The sequence below is a fragment of the Ursus arctos genome, chromosome X, assembly GCF_023065955.2.
Source record: "Ursus arctos isolate Adak ecotype North America chromosome X, UrsArc2.0, whole genome shotgun sequence".
Classification (NCBI taxonomy): Eukaryota; Metazoa; Chordata; class Mammalia; order Carnivora; family Ursidae; genus Ursus; species Ursus arctos.
In genome coordinates this window covers 30,212,441-30,239,168 of record NC_079873.1, presented here as the reverse complement: position 1 = coordinate 30,239,168, position 26,728 = coordinate 30,212,441, and the positions used below count along the sequence as shown (strand labels likewise).

Here is a 26,728-nt window from a genome sequence, read left to right as displayed (position 1 = left end):
CTGAGGTAGTAGCACTGGTGAAGCTGAGCCTCCTAGACATCTCTGCATGTAGCATCTTCCTTCCGCCAAGGGCAACCTTCTAGAGAAAGGGACAGACATAACCTGTCAGGAGCCAATACCCACACCTGAGAGATGGATGGGAAAACCCAGCAATGGGAATCTGGACGGGGCCAAACAGCATATACCAGAGACTGCAATCCTAATGCTGCTTTGTAAGTAAGAATAATTAAGGGGAATAACAGATAAGTTACCGTAACACCCTTTTAAATAGGAAAATAGTCTGGAAATAGCATTTGGTGTACTTATTTAGTTACGGCATATAAACTATAAAGGTACTAAAGCAGATGCTTTAAATTAAAGACAAATACCAATATAGAGTTCCTCAAAAATGAGAAAAAAAATCCTTCATAGATGTGTTTTCAAGCACCTTCCTGCTGTTCCTTTGCTTCAGTCTGCTTAAAGAAGCTAGTTGTCAATACCCTCACTTGCTGAAGCTCATTACCAGAAAAATTCTATATTTTTAGGTAGCAGGGATTCTCACGTTGGAAATTTTCTAAGTTGGGAATTTTCTAAGTTATGTGCCCCCTGGGTTGTGAAACATTGAGATTATTTACATAAGAACTGAGAACAATTTATTCAAGGAAAGTGAGAGTCTAACCACCCAAATTAGATTCAAGAACAATGGTTTGGATTAAGAGGGGACTGAAGAGTCACATATTCTATCACAGGCCCAGCCACTGTCCCTGTGGCAGTCCAAGGAAGAGATGAGAGAGGGGGAGTGAAAAGTAAAAACCACCTCACTAACAACATTAATCTAAACATGTAAGAATTTCAGTGAACTGACGTAGCAATCAAAAAATTTCTCACATAGAACAGCCAAAACCCAAATGTATTCACTGGTGAAATCTACTAAACATTTTGTGAAGAATTAATATCTATTGCCATATAAATATCTTTATATTAATATATATGTGTGTATATGAACATTTCCAAGCCAATCTCTAAGACCACGGTAACAGAAATGAACACTTTTGTTTATGGCCAATTGATTTTGAACAAGGGTACCAAAACAATTCAAAGAGGAAACAATATTCTTTTCAATAAATGGTGCTGGGAAAAGTCCATGCAAAACAATGAGGATGGAGCCCTACCTTATACCATATCAAAAAAAAAAAAAAAAAAAAAAACTCAAAATAAGCCATAGACTTAAATGTAAGAGGTAAAATTATAAGACTTTAGGAGAAAACATAAGAATAATTCACCATGGCTTTGGGTTATACAATGTTTTCACAGATTTACATGAAGGGGCGCCTGGGTGGCTCAGTTGTTAAGAATCTGCCTTTGTCTCAGGTCATGATCTCAGGGTCCTGGGATTGAGCCCCACATCAGATTCCCTGCCTAGTGAGGAGTCTGCTTCTCCCTCCCCCTCTCCCTTCCCCCTGCTCATGCTCTCTCTCAAATAAATAAAATCTTTTTTAAAAAAAGGATATAACACTGAAAAGCCAAAGTAACAAAAGAAAAATTGGATAAATTAGACTTCATCAAACTTGGGTTATTTTCCATTAGTTGAAAAGAGAAATCTCAGAATGAAATAAAATATTTTCAAATTGAACATCTAATAAAATAATTTTATTCAGAATATATAAAGAACAGTGAAAACTCAAAAATAAAGACAGCCAAATTTTAAAATCAAGAAACGATTCAAACAGACCTTTCTCCAAAGATGACATACAAATTGACAATAAGCATATGTAAAGACACTCAACAATATTAGTCATCATGGAAATGCAAATAATAACTACAATGACCTATTACTTCATACACACTAGGACAGGTATAATAAAAAAGATCACAAGAAGAGTTGTCAAGGATGTGGAGAAATTGGAACCCCATTCAATGCTGATAAGATTTTAAATTGTTACAGTTGCTTTGTTAAACAGTTTGGCAATTTCTTAAAATGTTAAACATCAAGGGGCGCCTCAGTGACTCAGTCGGTTAAGCATCTGCCTTCAGCTTAGGTCATGATCCCAGGATGCTGGGATGGAGTCCCGCACTGGGCTCCCTGCTCAGCGGGGAGTCTGCTTCTGCCTCTGCCCCTCCCACCCGCGCTCGTGCTCTCTATCACAAAAATAAATAAATAAAATCTTTAAAAAATATATTACACATCAAATTATCCTATGACCCAACAATTCCACTCCAAGATATATAACCAAATAAATGAAAACCTGTGTCCTCACAGAACTGTACATGAATGTTCATAGCTCTTCTATTCATAAGAGCCAAAAAAGTAGAAATGATCCAAATGTCCATCAATTGAATAGACAATGAATGTCTATGAACAGACAATATGTGATATATCCTTACAATTACTGGTAATAGAAAGGAATTAAGTACTGATTAATGCAACAACATGGATGAACCTTGAAATTATTATGCAATGTGAAAGAAGCCAATCACGAGAGGACACACATTGTATGATTCTATTTATATGAAATGTCCACAGTAATCATATTCCTAAAAACAGCAAATAGTGTTCAGCAGTGGCTGAATGGAGGGGGAGATGGGGAGTGACTACCAATGGGTATGGGCTTTCCTTCACAGGCAATGAATATGTTCTAAAATTAGGCTTCAGTGATGGTTGCCCAACCGTGACACTCCTAAAAACCAGTACATTGTACACTTCAAAAAATGTATTTTATGGTCTGTGAATCAAATTTTATTAAAGTTGTAATTTAAAAACCACACTTTCAAAAATAATCACATCTGAGTGCGAATTTTATCTTTACAGTATCTAATTTGAATTATAACAACTTAAGGCAAAATAGAAGGCATCTTCTTCTTCCTCTTCTAGTAGTATCCCCATTTTAATGAACAATAAAAACAACTGAGAAAACCAGAAAATAAACGCATACTTGATTTGGAAAGAACTACTAAGGCAAAGTTATGAGGGCTGTATTCAGTGCCATATGAGCCAGGAAAAGCAGAAATTGTCTGCACTAGAAGAAAATAAATGAGGGTGACCAAAAGATCAAGGAGATGCTACCCTGGTCCCAACTCAAAAGGCCCCTATAACTCAACTCCAACTCCCCGAAGATTCCATTCTCCTTCCAGCTATTTGATTCTGAAGAACCCAGCACTCTCATCCAACCTGTTGGCTTTGATCTCCTAGAGTCTTGCCTCCTGCTACCTCAGCGCGTTGGAGATGGAGAAGACTAGTTAGTGTACACTAACTAGTATGTAAACACACTAACTGGAAATAAAATTCCTAAGTATTTCAACAATTTCTTGAGTAATAAAAAAACCCATACTATAATTTTGTCTGTGGGCAAGTTCACAGATACTTTTCCATTATAGAACTGATAGGAAAATATGTGTCCAAAAAGGTATTGTTTTCAAAAGTTTAAAGATGACAGAAGGGAAATAAGATGTATAGTATATAAAACAAAAATTTGATCAATACATAAAATTTATGAAAAATAATAAAAAGTATAAAGGAAATATAAAATGAAATTGCCTGAAAATGAATATATAATATAACACAAAATATGAATAAGATAAATTCCCCTCCTAAAAATCACATTTCAGACTTGCTCAGGAAGAAAAGCAAGATCCTCTGCTTTGTAATACTGGTCTTAAATTTAAAAGACAGACTGAAAATAAAATGATCTATCAACCAAAGGCTGACAAAAAGAAGACAAAGTGGCAATGTATCATATAAACAGCATTCACGCAAATAGCATTTAGTAGAAAAAAGAACATTATTTTAAATGTATATACTTATTTATAAAAGATATATAAGACATAAACTTTAAAAAAAATTTTTTTTTAAGATTTTATTTATTTATGTGACAGAGAGACAGCCAGCGAGAGAGGGAACACAGCAGGGGGAGCGGGAGAGGAAGAAGCAGGCTCCCAGCGGAGGAGCCCGATGCGGGACTCGATCCCAGAACGCCAGGATCACGCCCTGAGCCGAAGGCAGAAGCTTTAACGACTGTGCTACCCAGGCGTCCCTAAACTTTTTATAACATACAAATATACAAAGCAAAACTATTGGAATCAAAAGAGTTTTAACAAACTGCCACTGTAGTAACAGGTTCAGATAGATTATAATAATTGTAATGCAATTATAATATAAATGTAATGTAGCAACATTATATTACAGATTCAGGAAAATAAGGCAGAGGAAGAGATACAGTCAATGAAGAAACAAATTCACTAATTACTATGATTTTAGATTATAAAACTATTTCCTTAGAAAACAACACAGAATAATCTTTGAAAAACTTCTAGATCTAACCAGAGAAGTATAGTATAGGAGCCAAGAGCCAGATAAACTATAAATATATTCTTTTTATATAGCGATAGCTAATTAGAAAGAGTAATTTTAAAAATCTCATTCATAATAATGATGCATATAAAATAAACTTCCATTACTAGAAAAACATGCCATTCTTTGAAGGGAAAAACTCAACTGTATGCCTTTTTCTAGAAACAGGAAAAAAATAATGTATAGTTCATTTAGAAAAGTAAATGTGTAAGAACTTCCAAGAATTTTTATAATAGGTTTGTAATGACAAAAATTTGTCACACCAATTATAAAAAGGAACAATAAAATTGTTGTAATAAAAAAACACCAGTAAAGAAGTGGACATATAGATAAATAGACATGCTGACCAGCTTCCCCTAAAGTAAGTAATCCAAGACTACAAGTTAGATGTGGCAATGCCTTTTCTGACCTAACCTTGGACGTCACAAACCATCACACCCATAATATCCCATGGGTGATATATCAGTCCTATTTGATGTGGGAGGGGACTCTATGAGGGCATGAATACCAAAAGATGAGGATCACTGGGGGTCATTTCTGGGGATGGTGACCACAAAATTCTAGTACGAAACTTCTTAGAACTGTTTTAAGAACACATAAAAAATAACCTAAACTTTTGTGTACATAATAAAATTAAGTAATATGTGAGGCATAAATTGAAATATCAACAACAACTATAGGAAAAAAAAGTACTTACTTGGACAGAAGCTTATGGAAATATTACATTCTTCATGTGGTTGCAGAATCCCTCTCAGCACACTAATCTTGAATGTGCCATCTTTGAAAAGCTTCCCAGTGTTACTAATATCCAAAGTCCATGCCACATCTTGTTTTGAAGTATTATGTAAGACAAGATCCTGTTTACACACAAAATAAATAAATAAACGACATTTATAAGAGCTACAATATGCAATATAAAATTTAGCTTGTTTTACCATGCCAACTTGAAGAACCTAGGTACAAAGTCAAATGATTAAAAGTGGAACTCATGGATACATTGTTTTAAAAGTGATATTAGGCAAAAAAGGGGTATGCAAGTATGTTCATAGCCTATTAACAGCTATGAAAAATACACAAAGGATAGAGACTGGAGTAAAATAAAAACGTCAACAGAGCTATGCTAGCTGGTAAGGATGGAGTGTAGCCACAACCTTCATTCATGAGTGTGAGACTATAAAATAGTACAGTCACTTTGGAAGACAATTTGGCAGTTTCTTATAATGTTAAACATATGACTACCATATGAACCAGTAATCGCACTCCTAAGTATTTACTTAAGTGAAGTGAAAATTTATGTTTACATAAAAATCTGTATGTTGTTTATAATAACTTTGTTCATCGCCAAAAAATGGAGGGAAAAAAACTCAGTCTATCTCCTTCAAATAATGAATGGATAAACATTCCATACAATGGAATAAAATTCAGTGATGAAGTAAGTATTAATTCATACAAAAACATAAATGAATATTAAATATATTTAGCTAAGTGAAACATGCCAAATGGCTAAATTTTGTATAATTAACTTACCTGTCAATCTGGAAAAGCAAAATTATGTGGATGGAAAAAAAGAATCAGTTGTTGCCAAGTATTGGTGGAAGGAAGAGTGATTGTAAAGGGGTTACTCTCAGAATTTGTAGTGTCGTGAAACTGTTCTGTAATGTATTGAAGTGGTAGACAGATTATTCTACGTATTTTTCAAAACCCACAGAACTGTATACTACTAACAGTGGACTTAAATGTACATAAATTAAAAACAATCAACCAAGATGTTGAGAATCCCAGGATGGACTGTAGATTACAACACACTATATTACAAATGTATGAAATAATCTCACTGAAGTTAGTGGGAGTGAGGAGGAATGGCCTAAATAACAGAAAAACTGTTTTGACTGGAAACCATAAAGCTAAAGACAAAAAAATTTATTCTTTATAAACACTACACTCTAGTTGGTAAATATGTTAGCAATTCTAGCTACAGGTTAAAAATTCTGAAACTTCTTTACTAGTACACTACAATTAAAAAATAAGCAAATAAATTATAAATAAAGAGTCAGATTTCTCATTGTCAGAGAAAGTAGTTAAAAATGAGCAAGGAAGAAGACTGGAATAAAACTTGTGCTAGATTAGATTAGACTCAGAAATATCAGCTGGAACTCATCTTTAGCTAGCTAGCTAGATGGATGATGGAACGACACACAGATAAACTACAGATATATGTATCAGTCAGTATACATACAAATATTTCCTGATTCTATTTGCCAAAAGGGCTTAGAACATGTGACACCCCAGTAGCAGCTAGCACATCCAGTATACAGATCTTGGTTTCTAAATACCATTCTTTCATAAATGGTAGTGGGTTTGCTGGAGAAAATATTGATTCTACAGCTAGAAAAAATAAAAGATAAGCCTGGACCATTCTGCAGTGCCACAAACTATGAGGATGCTTAAAAATCATGATGATGGGGGACACCTAGGTGGCTCAGTTGGTTAAATGTCTGCCTTTGGCTCAGGTCATGATCCCAGGATCCTGGGATCGAGTCACACATCGGGCTCCTTGCTCAGCGGGGAGGATGTTTCTCCCTCTGCCTGCTGCTACCCCTGCTTGTGTGCGTTCTCTCTCTCTCCCTCTGACAAATAAATAAATAAAATCTTTTAAAAAAAGATCATAATTATGGAAGCATGTCAACGAGCCAGTCTAAAAGAACTCCAAATGGCCAGAGCTAGAACAAATTTAATAACAAAATAAATAATGTAATATTGGATTATAACTGAATGTATAAATATTTGTGAGGTCATACTGACATATTAAGTAATAAAATAATAAAATAATTCTCCTTACAGAAAAATTCCAAATAATATATGTAAATACCCCCCTCCAGAATGTGCAGCTTGACCCCTAACCCCTTCAGTGTGGGCTGAAATTGACAACTCACTTCCAAAATGCAGAGTGTGAAAAAAACAAAAATAGTTTGTCCAACTTTTTTTCAATTCTCCTGACATAATCACCAATGATAAGTCATGCTGATATCATGTACTCCCTTCCCATGATGTGACAAAAAAGACATTTCACCTCTGCTACATTCTTATCCAAAACCCACGAAAAATAAGAATGCAGCTGAGTCAGTTGAAAAAATCAGACAAGAACATTCTGAAACAATATCAAACCAGTACTCTTAAAATTTCACAAAGTCATATAAAAATGAACAAGATTGAGAGCCTGTCACATATCAGAGAAAACTAAATGAAATATGTTACCCTTGATTGGACCCTGAGATAGTAAAAGGACATTACTGAAAAACTGGTGAAACCCAAATAGAATCTGTTGTCTAATTAATAATTTTGTACTAATGTTAATTTCTTAGTTTTGAAAAATGTTCTATGGTTTTATAAGGTGTTAATCATAGGGAAAGTTGTGTGAAGAATATACATAAACTCTCTGCACTGTGTTTGTAATGTTCTGGTAAATCTGGGAGCTATATGCATGACTTGTGTACAGTCTTGTCTTTCCAGTACAACATACTATTAAAATAAAACCTTCAACGAGGTATTGTTTTAACTTTACTTTTCAAAATTTGAGAAGTATAGAATGATCCATACAACTGGCACCACAACAAAATAATGTACTTCATCTCTTTCTAAAGTATGATTGATTTAAAATACTCAGGATTTTAAAATCAGTCAATTTTATTCCCAATGTCTCTCAATACTAAACAACTATTCAGGTCTAATATTTGCATCTTATAAAGAAAACATCTTTTAAAAGAGAAGGTGGACATGAAATTGTACTAGTCATTTGAATGCCTCATTTTTCTCATTCTGAAATGAAGAAATGGTAGATCTCTAAAACTACTTTCCACTTTCCAATCCTATCACAGGAATAGAACTGATACAGTCATCTCTAAAGAAACATTGTTTAGTACGTATAGTATTGTGTTATTTTTTAAATAATTTTATCAAAATGATACATGTACATAGCTTACACAATTCAAAAATGCTTATAAAAAAGTTGTCCCAAACAAAAAATAGTTGTTCCACTCAATTTCTCCTTATCAACAATTCTGCTTCCCTGAAGCAAACCAATTTTAGCTAAATTTTGGATTTTCTCTATTACTATAGCCTGATTCTAAATACAACGTTGATATGGCTTACTTTAGTTTTCTTTTATTGCTGCCGTAACAAATTATCACAAACTTAGTAGTTTAAATCAACACATATTTATTAAATTACAGGCTTGTAGGTTAGAAGTTCAACAGGCGTATCACTGGACTAAGATCAATGTGGTAGAAGGAACTATGATACTTTCTGGAGGGCTCCAGAGAAGACTGGTTCCATGCCATTCCCATTTTCTAGAGGGCAAACATTATTTGGCTGGTGGCCTCCTTCCACCATCTTCAAATCCAGCAACATCTTATCTCTCTACCCTTCTGTTACCACATTTCCTTCTGAGCACAGTCAGGAAAGCTTCTCTGGTTTTAACCACTCATGTGATTCAACTGGGACCACCTAGATAATCTAGCATCATCTTCCCTGCTCAAGATCCTTCATCTGCATCACACGACACATCAGCAAAGTAGCTTCTGCAATATAAGATGATGTACTCACACATTCTAGGGACTGGAAATGGATCCATTTGGGGGCCATTACTCTATCACATGGCTATTTCATGATTTATCAGACCCAGATATTGTCTCCAGTGCCCACTAGTAAAGACGAGGATTTAGCTCATATAATCTTCACTCTTCTGTCCACCACCCAATTTTAGATATTTATATTATTTTAATTCTTTCATTAGTCACCTGGTAACTTTAAGCAATAGATTTATAACTCTAGTTCCTCTGCCAACATCAGATACTTCCCTTTAATTACCCACTACGTAAAATAAGTTTCACTCCTCCTTCTTTTACTATCCCTAACCCTTCTGTCAACTTATTCTACACATACACATCGTACATATCACACTTGTCATTTTACATGTGATACACTATATCTGATCAAATTTTAATTCTGCCCCATAAACATATTAAGACGTCTCTGTATTCTATATTTCATTACGACTATGTAAATATCATTCATGGCAAATCCAAGCAGTGCATTAGAGTCACATTTCCTTCTCTGTGGGGCTAATGTGACTCTTTCAACACTCAAGAGGGAAGGCTCTTGTCTAGATCATCTTTTATCATGCCAACTGAACAAAACTTCAATGATACAAAATAATCTCACATAAATGCTATTCCTTTGGAATTTAATCCAATTCAGTTCACTAAAGCTTCCTTTCTAGCCCCACATACAAAGTCTTTTGCATCCTTGAAGTTATGTTAGAGTTAGAAGTCTTACTGATATTTTATACTTGAAAGTCACATTTTAATTTTAGAAGAGATCCTTTATTCTTCTAACTATAATGTCATATAGCACTCTGCTATTATTTGACACATGCGATGTTAAATATTTTCTCCATATAATTTTTCTTCAAAACTAGAGGTTCAAAATTAATTGCAGGAAAGGCAGTACATAAGACAATAAAGGGGTACTACAAATACAAATTTCTACTATGTATGCATGAGCTTCCTTCATATGCATGTCTCTTTTTTTTTTTCCTTCTAGATGGATTCATAATTAGGAGAAACACAGAGATATCTAGAAAGAAAAAAGAGTAGATTGTCATAGAAGACCCTTTATTATATACCTGGACCTTTCCAATTTTTATGATTACCTTTCACCACATCTTCTTACCTGAATGGAACATATTTCACATTAATTTAATCATAGCTTCCATTTATATAAGGAGAGACTGGTAACTTAATTCTATTTAAAATATTCTGAATAGTCCTATTAAATATGTATAAAAAATGGCTTTATATGTGTATGGCTACTTTGACAATTACTTCCAAGAAATGATATTTATATATGCAAGTTCTCTAAAAATGAAAGTATTCTTATAACACATGCTTCAGAATAATCAACTCAATAAACTAAAAACCATAATAAAAAAAAAGTTATAAACTGCATCAATTCTCTCTACATACCTGAGTTTTCGTGACCTTGTTATTAGGATCCAAAATATGCAATGGCATTTCAAATATAAAATCAGTGCTGGATAATCTCAATGGTGCTTGCAATACTGTGAGAGGAAAGTAAATATACTGATAAAATATTAAGAGATATTAGCTTACAGATAATTATTACTATATTTTGACACAAAACAATAAAAAATAAAATTTTTTGTATCTTTATGTTCTCAGACAGAAAACAAAGTCATACTTTAAAACATTTATAGAATATCATGGTTTATCACATCTATAAAATTACAATTTTGTATTTTAATGGTAACTAATTACAAGTGCAACAATTACCCTTGAGACAATAAGAGTATAAAATATACTAAATATTGAGCTGAGAATAAAGTAAACATAGTTAAAATGATCTCTATAATAGAGTTTGACCAATGCAGAAGTACAGAAGTGAAAAGAAACTTTATGTCTTTTGCAAATATTTTCTCCCAGTCAGTGGTTTGTCTTTTTGGTCTATTGACAGTGTCTTTTGCAAAGCAGAAATTTTTAATTTTAATGAACTCCAGCTTCTCAATTCTTCTTTCACAGATCTTGCCTCTGTTGTTGTATCTAAAATGTCACTGCCAAACTCAAGGTCATGTAGATTTTTTTCTTCTATTATCTCCCAAAAGTTTCGTAATTTTGCATTTTATGTTTAGGACTGTGATTCATTTTAAGTTAATTTTTGTGAAGGGTGTAAGGTCTGCATCTAAATTCATTCTTTTGCTTGTGATGTAAAGTTGTTCAGCACTATTTTTTGAAAAGACTATCTTTTCTGAGCTGTATTGCCTATACTCATATGTCAAAGATCAGTTGACTACATTTATGTTGGTCTATTTCTAGGCTCTCTTTTCTATTCCACTGATCTATTTGTCTATATTTCTGCCACTACCTAAGTCTCATGATTGCTGCAGCTTTATAGAAAGTTTTGAAGTTAGATAGTGTCAGTCCTCCAATTTTGTTCTTCTCCTTCAGTAGTGTGTTGGCTATTGTGGGTCTTTTCCCTTTCCATATAAACTTCTAATCAATCTGGCAATACCCATAAAATAATGTTCTGGGATTTTGATTGAGATGGCACCAAATCTCTGGATCAAGTTGGGAAAAAGTGCCATCTTAAAAATATTGAGACTTCCAATGCATGAACATGGAATATCACTCTATTTATTTAATTCTTCTTTGATATCTTTCATCAGATAAGTTTTATCATTTGATATCTTTCCTTATACAGATCTTGTAAATGCCTTACTATATTTATACCTACATATTTCATTTTTGTTGGGTGCTAATGTAAACGGTATTTTGTATTGAATTTCAAATTCCATTTATTCATTGCTTGTATATGGGAAAGCAACTGACTTTTGTACACTAAGTTTGTACCCTGCAACCTTGCTATATTAGCTTATTGGATCCAGAAGTGTTTTTCATAACTGATTCTTTCAGATTTTCTACATAAACAATCATGTCACCAATGACTGCAGAGTTGTTCTTCCTTCTTCAATCTGTGTGTTTCAGTTCTTTTTCCTGTCCTATCGCATTAGCTAGGCCTTCTAGTACAATGCTGAAAAAGTGGTGAGAAGGGACACCCTAGCTTGGCTTCTGACTTTAATGAGAAAGCTTTGAGTTTCTCATCATTAACAATGATAATAACTGCGGGGTATTTGTATATATTTTTTACCAACTTGAGAAAAACTGAAGTGCTCAAGATTAAAGTCTTACAGACTAACACTCTGACCTCCTTAAACATTCACTGGGATCCAGATGGTCAGGAAATGATATAATAATAGGTAGTGAAGCCAGCATTGTGAGACTCACTAATAATCATGAGAGAATAGGCAAAAATCAACAGACATTTAAGGAACTCCTTGACATGAAGGAGAAGTGAAGGACAAATAATTCAGCAAAAATTGAGACAATGTAGCAACAGAAGAAAATTTCAAAGAAATCATCATAATAAAAGTAGAGATAAAAATATTGTTTTTATTTTTCAGAATTCTATAGGTAAAGAAATAATCAGAAAAAAGTTAACTCTCATTAGTTTAAAATTGCCAAAATAATTTCTTAAGACATAATAAAGTCAGAAAAATATCCTGAGAAGTACAACAAAAAGATAAGGAAAAGGACAATAGGAGAGAAAATATGATTAAAATATATAACATAATCCAAGACATACAAAACACAACCGATAATGTCTTGAAGAAAGAAATACAGAAAACGGTGCGAAGAACATTTCAAGGAAATAGTTTATGAAAACTTTATAGAACTGGAGGACATGAATTTCCAGATTGAAATGGTCCACAAAAGATTCACACTAAAGTTAGTGTGAAATAATAGAATTTTATACTAAACCAAATTATCACTCAAGTGTGAAAGGAAAAACAAAGATATTCCAGACATGGAAATTCTAAAAAATTAGCTCCTTACACCATTTCTTTAGAAGCTCCTGGAAGATGTAATCTACCTAAATAGTGAAGTAAACCAAGAAATAGGAAGGCAAGGGATTGAAAAAACAGGCGATTCAAAACAGAAAAGAGTTTAAAAAAAAAAAAAATCCCCACAATTATAGTGAAAGGAAATCATAGACAAAAGTCCTGCCACAGGGAAAGTATCTAGTCCATATTGAAGCAGGTTGTTGTGCTCCAGGAAGGTTGCTTCAAGAGAATAACTAGATATGACATATTATGTGACAGACTAGACTATGTGGAACATTGTCCAGACAAGCATAATAAAAAGGAGAGCTTCGTGGCATGGGAGGATTTAGTCAAATATCAAAGGACAACTGAGCAATTAATAAACAAAAAGTTAAAGGAAAGTAAATAAAATAACTATGCAGTTACACTACCTGGCTTAACAGCGAACACTATATCGTCATAACAATTAAATCTCTGATAAAAATTTTAATTGAAATTTAAACTATAATTATATTACAAAATGGATAACAGGAGTTAGTGTTTCAAGTGAGTGAAGATACTTGTCATTAAATAAGTGTTTTCATTAGATAATTAATGAAAAAAGTCACAACCTCTGGGATGCAGGATAAGCCTTCAGAAAGAGATAATGGATTTCAATTCTGGGTTAGTACTATTTTAATTTTAAAATACATACATGGAATTTTGGATAAAAGAGAGAACAGAAGGCTTGTGAGCCTCCTACTGAGGCATCATCCTTCTATTGAGGGGGGGATAGCTCAGGGAATAATGGACTTAACCAAGCATCCCTGCAAACATAAAAATGGAATTGACCAGTGGAGTATTTAAAAAAAAAAAAAAAACCCTGACATATATTACCTGTCCAAATGGCCAATCAAAAGTATCTGGAATTTATGGATTTATGAGGCATTGCTGGTAGAAGAATGAGAATTCCTCATGTAGACACTTCCTACTTGTATAACTATTAAGAGTACAAAAATGGGGGGCGCCTGGGTGGCACAGCGGTTAAGCATCTGCCTTCGGCTCAGGGCGTGATCCTGGCGTTCTGGGATCGAGCCCCACATCAGGCTCCTCCGCTATGAGCCTGCTTCTTCCTCTCCCACTCCCTCTGCTTGTGTTCCCTCTCTCACTGGCTGTCTCTATCTCTGTCAAATAAATAAATAAAATCTTTAAAAAAAAAAAAAAAGAGTACAAAAATGGGAAGCTCCAAACAAAAAACAGCTTCCTTTGGGAACAGGTTTCTACAAATGACATTCAAAAGTCATATGTTAATTCAAAAGGAAAACGCATCTTAACGAGGGAGAAAAGGACAATTTGGAAGCTGTGTCTGATAGATGCCAACTTCTATAGGAAGAAATGTTACACATCTGCCTGATTATACTTGTATCATTTGAATCATTAGTAAACTTTGGGGATGATAAGTTATATAATATAATCAAGTTTGCTTTGACATTCCAATCCTTTCTGGAAATACAGCAATATTTTTTTAAACAAATTAAGTATAGAAATTGCTGAACAAATTATAAACCCTTAAAAATAGAAGAAAAAAAAACCAGAATTACATATATACCAAATCTGAAGATGGGGAAGATGGTCTAATCTTTAAAACAATGTTAGAAATCGGAGGAAATGAAAGCTAAATTTCACTATAACATTATTAAAAGGATTTACTGAACAACAAATTAAAGGCAAACAATGAATCTTAGAAAAAATTCACAGTAAAAATGAAAAAAATTAATATAAAATATAAGGAAATCAATGACATCTATCAGAAATATATCACCACAATGATAAAGGTAAAGTTCATGAGCAGATAATTTACATATGAAATATATTATTAACAGCAGACAAAATTTTAATCCTCATAAGTAATCAAAGAAATTGAAATGAAAATTGAAATTATGTACTTCTAATCACAGAGTAAAATATCCAATTTCTTTAATCCAATGCTGGTTAGAGTTTACACTGAAGGAGAGGTAAAATAGCATAACTCTTTACAAAAGTCCAACGTATCAAGAGCTTTAACATGTATATACTTTTTTTTGAGAGAGAGAGAGAGAGAGAGAAAGCCTGAGTGTGTGCTTGCTGGAGGAGGGGGAAGGGGCAGAGGGACAGAGAGAGAGAGGAAATCTTAAGCAGGCTCCATGCCCAGCACAGAGCCCGCCTCACAACCCTGAGATCATAACCTGAACCAAAGTCAAGAGTTGGATGCTTAAATGCTGAGCCACCCAGGTGTCCCTACCATGTATGCACTTCAGAAGGAAGGCAGCCAATTCAGAGAATCTCGCTTTTAAGAAAATCTAAACTGGGAAAAAGTATTATACACAAGAATGTTCAATACTACAATATTTATATGAATAAGAAAATAAAACAACCTAAGTCCTTATGATTATGCTTAAATAATCTACAAGAGACACTTGTTGGATGAAATATTCTATAATAGTTATCAGTGTCAATTTATACAATTAAGAGTCTATAACATCCAAGTAAAAGTTTCTATTAAGAGTGAAGAGATTTCAACTGAACACAGGCAGTAACATGGCAACTATGTTAAAAAAAAAAAAAAAAAAAACCTCACAAAGGCATAGAACAAAAGAGTAAGATACCAAGATATCAATAATAGTATGCTCTACATATTCACATTCCAGATGACATTTCTGTGTTTCTAACATTTTCCAATTTTCCATAATGATGATACATTAATTTTTGTCAAGTAGGTAAATGTTATTTTTCATGCAAGTAATTTACCTAATTCAGAAAACAAAATTAGACAATGATTTTTTTCCCTAAAATGATATCTTAAAACAAGGGAGAAAACTCCATGGAGCTTCCCTATCAGCTGTGGAATTTTTAATTCTGTATTTCAAACAGGAGGAAAATAAATCTCTATATTGTGTATGCTACTTTAATGAGGCTTCTCTTACTAGGTGACAAGTGCAATTATCAACTGACCACTATTTCATTATTAATAACAATATCAGAATTATAAAAACAAAATATTGCATAATATAGCATAGACTAGACTTAACTTTTCATGAAAAATACTTCAACACATAAAATGCAAAACCAAAGTTTTGTCAAAAGTAGGGTTTACAGAATGAATTGGTTTTATACTTGAATATTTGGAGAAAATGAGTAAACAATACTCAAAACCTGAATATACTTATCCTTCTTTTGTTTCTTTGTTTTTACTTACCCTTCTTTACATGAACTTAGTCCTTTAGTAAACCATTCCTTTGGAGGAAAATTTTTCTTAAATAAAATCTTCATCATTTCATTATATATCTAATGTATTTTATTTTAATAATTTATATTTTGATTTAATCATTTTAAAACTACCCATACAATAAATAAACTGACCTTTGTTTTTAATTATAACCAATTTTTTAAAGCAAGAGTCACTGATAGGAGATTATGTCCATGCTACTGTCACCAGCTAGACCCCAAGACCTGACCTTTACTGCCCACCTGCTTGAACTCACTAACCTTTGTCTTACATTTTTCCTTAAGCTCTTCTTTCCAGCTTACCTATTAACTCAGGCAAATGAAACTGGAAACAACCCTGTAGGTAATGGCAACTACCCTGACAAGACCTCCCAGCCATCCCAGACTACCCGGACCTTTTCAGCTAAACCTCCACCTCATACCTGCACAGACAGACCTTAGAGTGACCTCTGGAATGATCTACCATTACCTTTGCCTCATTAAAATACAAAAATCTCCACCCAAGCAAGAGCCTCAGCCTCATTTACATAACATACAATGTATGTATAGCCATGGCCACCTCTACATATGATAAGAAAGCCTCCCTAGCTAAATATTCATCCGAGGGCCGTCTGGGTGGCTGAGCCAGTTAAGCGACTGACTCTTGATTTTGGCTCAGATCATGAACTCAAGGTAGTGAGATCAAGCCCCACATCGGGCTCCATGCTGAGCTTAGAGCCTGCTCCAGATTCTCTCTCTGCCCCTCCCCCACTATTCACATTCTTTCTCTCAAAAAAATTTAATTAATTAATTAAATAAAAAATAAAAAACGGAAATAAATAAATATTCATCTAACCCTAAACAAAAGGTATATCTTCACCTGATGTCAGGGAGTCACGGCTTTGGAAGCCATTGCCTGTGATTGTCTCAATAAACTTGTCTTTGTGCGACAACTACACCTGGTACAGTTTCTGTAACTCAAGAAGGAGTGAACTTCATGTTGGTTTGATTACACTATTTCTCAAAATTCATTCTCACAGGCACAATTTAAGTCACACACATAGAAATCATATCATAGTTTTACTTTCTTTTTAAAAAGTAAATATCATTCTGAATTTTTAAACTTTTAGCTGCTTAAGTGTAAATATTTGGTATGGGCACATCAAGTGAATGTTTCACATTACATACCAGTAGCTTGAACATAACATGGTCGAATAAGTGGCGTTGTCTTTGGAATCATAGAAGAATGTGACGAACAATATTGAGTGTAAAGTTCTGAAGCTCTGAAGAAATTAATTTGAACCTGAATGCTGAAGTCATATGTTGCCACCTGACAGACAAAAAAATACATTACACTTGTGGTTAGTTTTGCTATAAGAAATTTGTGATACTATTTGTGTTGTATATAAAGTGTACAACTTGAAGATTCGATACACATATCATAATGAAGTAACACCACAATCAAGCTAATTAACATATCCATCATCTCACAGTTACTCTCCACCTCATTGTGAGAATACACAGGATCCACCCTCTTCATAAATTTCAAGTATAAAGTACAGTATTGTTACCAGAACTACTATATTACCCAGGAATCTCATCTCTGGGTATTTACCCAAAGGAACTGAAATAAGGATCTCAAAGACATACCTGTACTCCTATGTTCGTGAAGCATTATTCACAATAGTCAAGACATGGAAATAACCTAAATGTCCACCAAAGGATAAATGGATAAGGAAAATGTGGTATATACATATAATGAGATATTTTTCAGCTTTGAAAATAGAAGGAAATTTGGCCATTTGCAAAAATACAGATGAACCTGCAGGATATTATGCTTGGTGAAATAAACTAGATACAGAAAGACAAATAATATATGATCTCACTTATATGTGGAATCTAAATAGTCAAACTCACAGAAGCAGAAAACAGAATGGTGGTTACTAGGCGCTACAGAGCGGGAGATATGGAGAGATATTGGTCAAGAGGTATAAAGTTTCAATTATACAAGATGAATAAGTTCTGGAGATCTAATGAGACACTATGGATCTAGCAAAACAGCAATTTAAAAAAAGACATTTTCAAAAAGAAACTTATCTTGTGATGTTGAAAATACTTTTATTTTTCATGAATCTGAAACCAATTCTCAAAAATAAAAATAAATTTTAAAAATAGTTCCTACTGGGGCGCCTGGGTGGCTCAGTCTTTAAGCGTCTGCCTTCGGTTCAGGGCATGATCCCGGAGTCCTGGGATCGAGCCCCACATCAGGCTCCTCCGCTATGAGCCTGCTTCGTCCTCTCCCACTCCCCCTGCCTGTGTTCCCTCTCTCGCTGGCTGTCTCTATCTCTGTCAAATAAATAAATAAAATCTTTAAAAAAATAAAAAATTAAAAAAATTAAAAAAAAAATAAAAATAGTTCCTATTGATTCAAAATGGACCAAAGACCTAAATATAAAACTTAAAACTATAAACCATTTAGGAGAAAAATCTTTGCAATCATTGGTTAGGCAAAGATTTCTTAAATACAATACCAAATTAATCATCTACAAAAGAAAAAATGATTAAACTATACTTTATCAAAATCAAAACATCTGTCCTGTTAAAGATAATGTTTAATAAATAAAATTAGAAGCCAAAAACACATCTTTGACCAAAAACTCCAACTTGTATACAAAATATATAAAAGAACACACAAAATCAATAAAAAGCAAAGTTCCTAATGAAGAACCAAGTAAAAGATGTGAAAAGACAACTAAGAAAAAATGTACATAATACCACAAGAAACGATGTTTAACATAATCACACATTAGGGAAATGTAAATTGATTCACAGGACAGAATACTTCACACCTATCACAATTACTTAAACAACAATGACATTACCAAGAACTAAAGATGTGAGCACCTAAACCATTTATACATTGTTGATAGGAATGCACAATTTCACAGTCATGAAAAATATTTTCCCACTGTCTTAGAAAATTAAACATGCACTTAACATAAAGCCCCCAATTCCTAATTCTAGGTGTTTACCAAAAAGAAATGAACACTTGCATATAAATGTTTATAGTGGCCTTATTCATAATTACGAAAAACATAAGCCAAATTCCCACCAAACAACGAATGGACAACAAACTTTGGTAAATCCACATAAAAGAATACTTTTCAACAATGAAATGTAATGTACCAGTGTTCCATATATAATATGGATGAATAGCAGATGCATTATTCTAAGAGAAGCCAGACTGAAAAGGCAACCTATCTTAAGATTTCATTTAATATGATATATAAGTGAATAGGCAAAATTATACAAACAAAATGAGATCAGTATTTGTTATGAACCAGAACTGGGGGAAAGGCTGACTGCAAACAAGTAAAAAAAAAAAAAAAAAAAAAAAAAAAAAAATTAAAGGAGGGGATAAAGTGTTCTCTATATTGATTTTTGTATTTGCTATACAATTGTACGATTTGCCAATATTCATGTAACAAAAAAACCATTTTACTGCACCATAACTTTTAAAACAAATGAAATGAAAAGAAGTTAAACCTAATTCCTTAGCTGTGATTTTAATACATCTGGCCTTAAAATCTAAAACAGACTAACAATATAGGCAGCTAACAAGATGAGTCATAGAAGAATGAACACCTAGAGATTCATAACATCTTGGAAATTATATAGTGCTAGCCTCTCATTTTAAAATGAAAACTGTGGTTCAGCCTTGACAAAAATACAATCTTGCATCAAAGAGAAGAAAAAGAGTCACTCTTGGTGTTCAGGACCCACAACAAAAGGAAAGGAGGGGATCATATCAGCCAAATAATGGAAATCCAAATCCAAATGCCCATCCCTCCACAGAAACACTGAAAAACAAGCAAAAGTTGACAGGACCAACTTTGTTAGAACTCTGGAAAATAGTCAAAGGTTCACAGCAACCAAGTGAACACTGACTCAAGAAAAACACAACTTTAAAACGGTAGGGAAGCTTTGTGGTACCTTTACTCGCCCCTGAGCCTCTCCCTTTCTGACTCATCTTCCGTCTTGCAGATGGAGGTCTCAGTGTGAAACTCTGGTTTTGGATGAAACACAGCAGACCTTACTCACAAGTCATTGTATTTGTTCTAAGCTTCTGGGGTCACCGGAAGGACTGATGTAAGGTCCTTGTCTTTGTTTTGCCCGACTTCAAAAATCAATGGGTCAGAAAATTAGTGGACACTGCCCCAAAATACTGTCAGGCAAACAAACAACTTGCAGCCATGTGGGACAAAAGATTATGGCTGAGACATGCAAGCAGATTAACCCCTGGAAAGAAAAGCTGGGGAGAGAGTTTCTTTGGGAAATAAGAGCATTCAAAAGCACAAATGTGTGCTGGAGAATCTAGAAAGCCAAAACCACGCCTAAGGAAGGACATGTGATCAGGAAAGACCTGAGGAGATTCTAAGATATCTCCTTTGTCTGATCTGTAGGCTAAATGCAAGAAGCATGTAAAGGCCAGAACAGAGTTATAAATGCTGAGTAAGGGCGCTGGCACAGAGTCAATGCACAAGGAAATCTCTATCAAAACATTAGCTGAACATAAGCTATGGGAGCAGAGATTTTAGTGAACACACACAGAAGGAATATATTCTTTGCAAAAACTAATTTGGATAAGTCACTAAACAAATGGATGATTGCAGCCTTCAACAATCAAGAACAGATAAAATCAGATTTCCAGAGTTACCACATAATAACATTCAAATACCCACTTTTCAACAAAAAAACCCACAATGCATACCAAGAAATAAGAAAGCATGACCCAGTCAAAGGAAAAACTAAATGACAGAAACCATCAGAGAGGAAGTCCAGGCACTGGACTTACTAGACAAAAACTTTAAATCCACTGTCTTAAATATGCTCATAGACGGGGGGCCTAGGTGGCTCAGTCAGTTAGCGTCTGCCTTTGGCTCAGGTCATGATCCCGGGGTCCTGGGATTAAGCCCGGCATTGGGCTCCCTGCTCAGCAGGGAGTCTTCTTCTCCCTTTACCTCTGCCCCTCTCCCCACTCTTGCTTGCTTGCACTCTCTCTCTGTTTCAAATAAAGAAATAAAATATTTTTTAAAAATTGCTCATAGAGCTAAACAACAGAAAAAGGGAGAAAGAAAAAACAAGAAAATGATGTATGAAAAAAACGAGAATATCAACAAAGAGACAGAAATAATAAAAATCAATGACATTAAAAGTTGGTTCTTTGAAGATTTTTTTTTAAAGTACAGAACTTTAAGCCAGACAGGAAAAGGAACAGAAAATAAGAAATGAATAATTAATACAAAAAATGAATGTGGTGATGGGTATTAAGGAGGGCACATAGTGCATGGAGCACTGGGTGTTATATGCAAACAATGAATCATGGAACACTACATCAAAAACCAATGATGTACTGTATAGTGACTAACAGAACACGATAAAAAATAAAAATAAAAAATAATAAATTGTGCATATTCATAAACAAATAAATTTCTGTTAATATTTGTATTTATTAATAAAGACTAGACGACTCCTGATCAAAAGAAAAAAAAATGGAACATGGATATTACTATCAACCATACAAAAAGAAGAGGAAGACTCAAAGAATTGTATCAAGAATTTGTATACCAAAAGTAAATAATCTAGATGAAATCGACAGATTCGTAGAAAAACAAAAATTATCAAAATTGATCAAAGAAGAAATATAAATTATGAACAGATTTATAGAAGTGAATAATGAATCAACAAGCCCCGCCAAAAGAGAAATTTCAGGACCAGATGGTGTTACTGGCGAATCCTACCATATATTTAAAGAATTAACAGCAATACTTCATAAATTCTTCCAAAAATAGAAAATAGAAAAAAACTTCCTAACCTCTTCTATAAGATCAACATTACTATGATATCAGACAGATGAAGACACTGTAAGAAAAAAAAATTACAGATCAATATCCCTCATGAATGCAGACAATATAATCCTTAAAAAAATACTAGCAAACCAAATCTATCAGCATGTTATAAGCATTATATACCATGACCAAGTGCAGTTTATCCCAAGAATGAAAAGGCAGTTCAACATACAAAAATCAATCAATAAATGTGCTTGCTTCAGCAGCACATACATTGAAGTTGGAATGGTTCAGAGAAGATTAGAGTGGCCCCCGTGCAATGACTACACAAAAATTTATGAAGTATTCCATATTTAAAACTATATGTGTGTATGTATGTGTACATATATATACACACACATATATATAAAATACTCCACATTAACTGATTGAAGAAAAAATGGTGATGCCAATTGATACAGAAAAAAAAAACTGACAAAATCATACATCCTTTCATAACAAAAGCACTCAGAACACTAAGAATAGAAGAGAACTTCCTCAACACACTAAGGAACACTTACAAAAAACGCACAGTTAACATCATATTTTAGGGTGAAATACTGAAAGCCATCCCCCTGAGATCAGGAACAATGTAAGGACGTCCTCTTTCTGCCAATGTCATTGAATAATGTAGTATAAGTTCTAGGCAGAACAATTGGGCCAAAAAAAGAGGGTGGGATACAAGGCAGTCGGATTGGAAAGGAAGGATTAAGACTATATATATTTGCAGATGAAATGATCCTGTATAGAGAAAATCACAAAGAATCCACAAAGAAATTGATAGAGCTAATAAATGAATTCAGGAAAATTGCAATGTACAAGGTCAACAAGCAAAAATTAAGTGTTTCTACACACTAGCAATGAACTCTGAAAAATAAAATAAGTAAACAGTTTCATTTAAAATAAGATGCAAGGGGTGTCTGGGTGGCTCAGTCGGTTAGGCATCCAACTCTTGATCTTGGCTCAGGTCATGATCTCAGGTCATAAGATCAAGCCCCATGTCGGGCTTGAAGCCCCACATCAAGCTCCACACTCAATGGGGAGTCTGCTTCTCTCCTTCTCCCTCTGCCCCTCCCACTGCTCATGGGTGCTTACTTGTACTCTCTCCCTCTCTAAAATAAATAAATAATTAATTTAAAAAAATAAGATCCAAAAGAATAAAATTCCTAGAAATAAATGTGTCCATGTTGTGACAAACTTGTACAGCGAAAACTACAATACATTGTTGAAAGAAATTAACGTTCTACATAAATGGAAAGACATCTAATATTCCCTGATTGGAAGATTCAGTATTGTTGAGATGTCAGTACTACACTAAGCAATCTACAATTCATGGCAATCCCTATCAGAATTACAATGGCCATTTTTGCAAAAGTGGATAAACAATTAAATTCGTAAGAAATATTAAGGCTCCAAATAGCCAAAACAATTTGAAAAAAGAACAAAGGTAAAGAACTCATACTTCTCAATTTCAAAACTTATTATAAAGCTACAGTAATCCAAACAGTGTGATAGTGGCATAAGAATAAACATGTAGACAAATGGAACAGAGTGTCCAGAAACAAACCATACACCTACAGACAATTAATTTTTTATAAGGGCACCAGGCCCTTATCTCATACCACATACAAAAATTGACTCAAACTCGGGGCGCCTGGGTGGCACAGCGGTTAAGCGTCTGCCTTCGGCTCAGGGCGTGATCCTGGCTTTATGGGATCGAGCCCCACATCAGGCTTCTCTGCTTTGAGCCTGCTTCTTCCTCTCCCACTCCTCCTGCTTGTGTTCCCTCTCTCGCTGGCTGTCTCTATCTCTGTCAAATAAATAAATAAAATCTTTAAAAAAAAAAAAATTGACTCAAACTCGATGAAAAACCTAAACATAAGACCTAAAACTATAAAACTTGAAGAAGAAAACCTACAGGAAAGCTTTGTAACATTAGAGTTGGCTATGATTTCTTAGATATGACACCAAAATACAGGCAACAAAAGCAAATATAGACAAACGGGACTACATCAAACAAAAAAATATCTGTTCATCAAAGTAAACAATCAACAGAGTGAAAAGGCAACCTATGAAATTGAGAAATGATTGCAAACCATTTATTTGATAAGGGATTAATAACCAGAATATACAAAGAACTACAGCTCAACTACAAAAAAATCATAATTCAATTTTAGAAAGGGCAAAGGACTTGAGTGGATAGTTCCCCAAAGATGATATACAGCTGGCCAACAAGCATATGAAAAGATACTTGACAACACAAATCATCAGAGGGATGCAAATCAAAATTACAATAAGATATCACCTCAGACCCACTATCATGGCTATGATCAAAAACCCAGAAAAGAATGTGAAGAAACTGGAATCCTTTACAGTATTGGTGGGACAGTAAAATGGTGCCAGCAATATGGAAAACACAGTATGGAGTTTCCTCGAGAAATTAAAAATAGAGCTACCATTTAATTCAGCAATCCACTTTTACGTATGTATTTAAAAGATCTGAAAGCAGGGTCCTAAAGAGATATTTGTACCGCTATCTCCATAATAGTACTATTCAAAATAGCTGAGAGGCAGAAGCAAAACAAATGTCCATAGATGAATGGATAAACAAAATCTGGTATATTATTTAGGCTTAAAAATAAAGGTAATCCCGTCATATTCTACAACATGAATGATCATCAAGGACATTATGTTAAGAGAAATAATCCAGTCACCAAAAGACAAATACTATATGATTCCACCTAGTATGGGGCATCTAAAGTAGTCAAGTTTATAGAAACACAAAGAAGAATGGTTGTTGCCCAGGTTTCAGGGGAGAGGGGAAAAGGGGAGTATTTTTAAATGGGTATAGAGTTTCAGATCTGGGTGGCACAGCGGTTAAGCGTCTGCCTTTGGCTCAGGGCGTGATCCTGGCGTTCTGGGATCGAGCCCCACATCAGGCTTTTCCGCTATGAGCCTGCTTCTTCCTCTCCTATTCCCCCTGCTTATGTTCCCTTTCTCGCTGGCTGTCTCTATCTCTGTCAAATAAACAAATAAAAACTTAAAAAAAAAAAAAAAAGATCTGCAAGATGAACAAGTTCTGGAGATCTGTTTCACAACAATGTGAATACTAAAATTTAACACTTAAAATAGTTAAGATGGCAAATTTTATGTTACATGTTTTCTACCACAATAAAAATGAAAAACCAAAACATTGTGCTAAGTGAGACACAAATGGTCACAAACTGTATAATTCCTTTTATATGAAATAATCCAGAAGAGATAGATCCATAGAGACTGAATGCAGATTGGTGGCTGTCAGTGGCTAGTGGAAAGATAGGTGAGGAGAAACTGCTTTAATAAGTAAAGGGTTTTGCTTTGCAGTGATTGAAATGTTTTGAAATGGGACAGAAGAAATAGTTATATCATACCGTAAAGGCAGTAAATGCCACTGAATTGTTTACTTTAAAAATGGTTCATTTTATGTTATATAAATTTCCTCTCAATAAATTATTTCTTAAAAAATAAAGGAGGGAGAAGTCAATACAAAGGTTTCCAGGCATTCCCTCAGACCCCTATCATGTGATGACCTCAGGGTTCTAGAGAGGTAAAAAATAAGAGACTCTGTTTTTGCAAAATGATTGAAGAGACTCTACTGTATTAGGTCTTACATGAGATTTTTCTATTTATTGAGATTAAACAGCTTAACTATTCTTCCTAACATTCTCCATCTTTTAGATGGATGTCTGTGACGAACAGCTCACTTGAAAATTGAAATGGCCTAAACCTTTGAATCCTGTTAATTTCCTCCCTGTGGGCTCATCAGTTAAAAACTAAAGAACCAGGGTAAGGGTGTGTGTGTAGGATTTAGAAGTGGCTGCGGCCCCAAATATCAACTTTGGAAATCAAATTGTGAATTTTATAAATTATATAATTAATTAAAAATTTTTAAATTATAAAAAATAAAATCAATGTATAAAATAACTGAAACTAAAACTGAATGCAAAGGTAAAATATTTACATATGTAAAATCTATTACAGCATTTTAATTATAAAATATGAAAATGATTTAAATTAAAATTCATTTTTTGACCCATTAACTATATATTGATTTTTTATTAAAACCTAACATTGGGGCTCCTGGGTGGCTCAGTCGCTAAGCGTCTGCCTTTGGCTCAGGGCATGATCCCAGGGTCCTGGGATCAAGCCCTGCATCAGGCTCCCTGCTCTGCTGGGAGCCTGCTTCTTCCTCTCCCTCTCCCCCTGCTTGTGTTCCCTCTCTCGCTGGCTGTCTCTCTCTCTGGCAAATAAATAAATAAAATCTTTAAAAAAAAACAAAAAAACCCCTAACATTATTTATGTTTCAAATAATTTTAAAATATTGATCCTGCAACAGCTATTGCTCTATGGTTTCTTGGTAAGTTTCTGGAGGTGGAAGGAGGAATATAATAGTAAGAATGGCAAATGTTTTAAATGTAGGAAAGAGAAGAATAATAGCATCACTGACATATCTAAGTTTCCAAGATCTTGATAACGATGGTTTCAGAGGTACACACACCTAGTGCTTTGCTATACTCATAAAGCTGATGCTGACAATCTGAGAATTTTTTTTAAAGATTTTATTTATATATTTGACAGAGACAGCCAGCGAGAGAGGGAACACAAGCAGGGGGAGTGGGAGAGGAAGAAGCAGGCTCCTAGCGGAGGAGCCTGACGTGGGGCTCGATCCCAGAACGCTGGGATCACGCCCTGAGTCGAAGGCAGACACTTAACGACTGCGCCACCCAGGCGCCCTGACAATCTGAAAATTTAAAATAAAATGAATAGTTAATAAAAGAAAGGCTATACTTAGAGTTC

The 26,728-nt window shown here is 34.2% G+C and overlaps 1 protein-coding gene and 1 non-coding gene across 2 annotated transcripts in view; one reads left to right on the top strand and one right to left on the bottom strand.

The window, feature by feature from the left end:
- Positions 1-26,728, bottom strand: part of CFAP47 (cilia and flagella associated protein 47) — a 478,944-nt gene that overhangs the window by 356,321 nt on the left and 95,895 nt on the right. The window contains exons 22-24 of the mRNA XM_048213784.2: positions 17,193-17,334; positions 10,351-10,445; positions 5,025-5,184 (exon numbers count right to left, since the gene is read on the bottom strand). Coding sequence (XP_048069741.1) covers positions 5,025-5,184; positions 10,351-10,445; positions 17,193-17,334 — 397 coding nt within the window. The remainder of the gene's footprint in view (positions 1-5,024; positions 5,185-10,350; positions 10,446-17,192; positions 17,335-26,728) is intronic.
- LOC113266018 (U6 spliceosomal RNA) lies at positions 22,104-22,210 on the top strand. Its single transcript, XR_003320221.1, has one exon. It is a non-coding gene; the product is annotated as a U6 spliceosomal RNA (small nuclear RNA).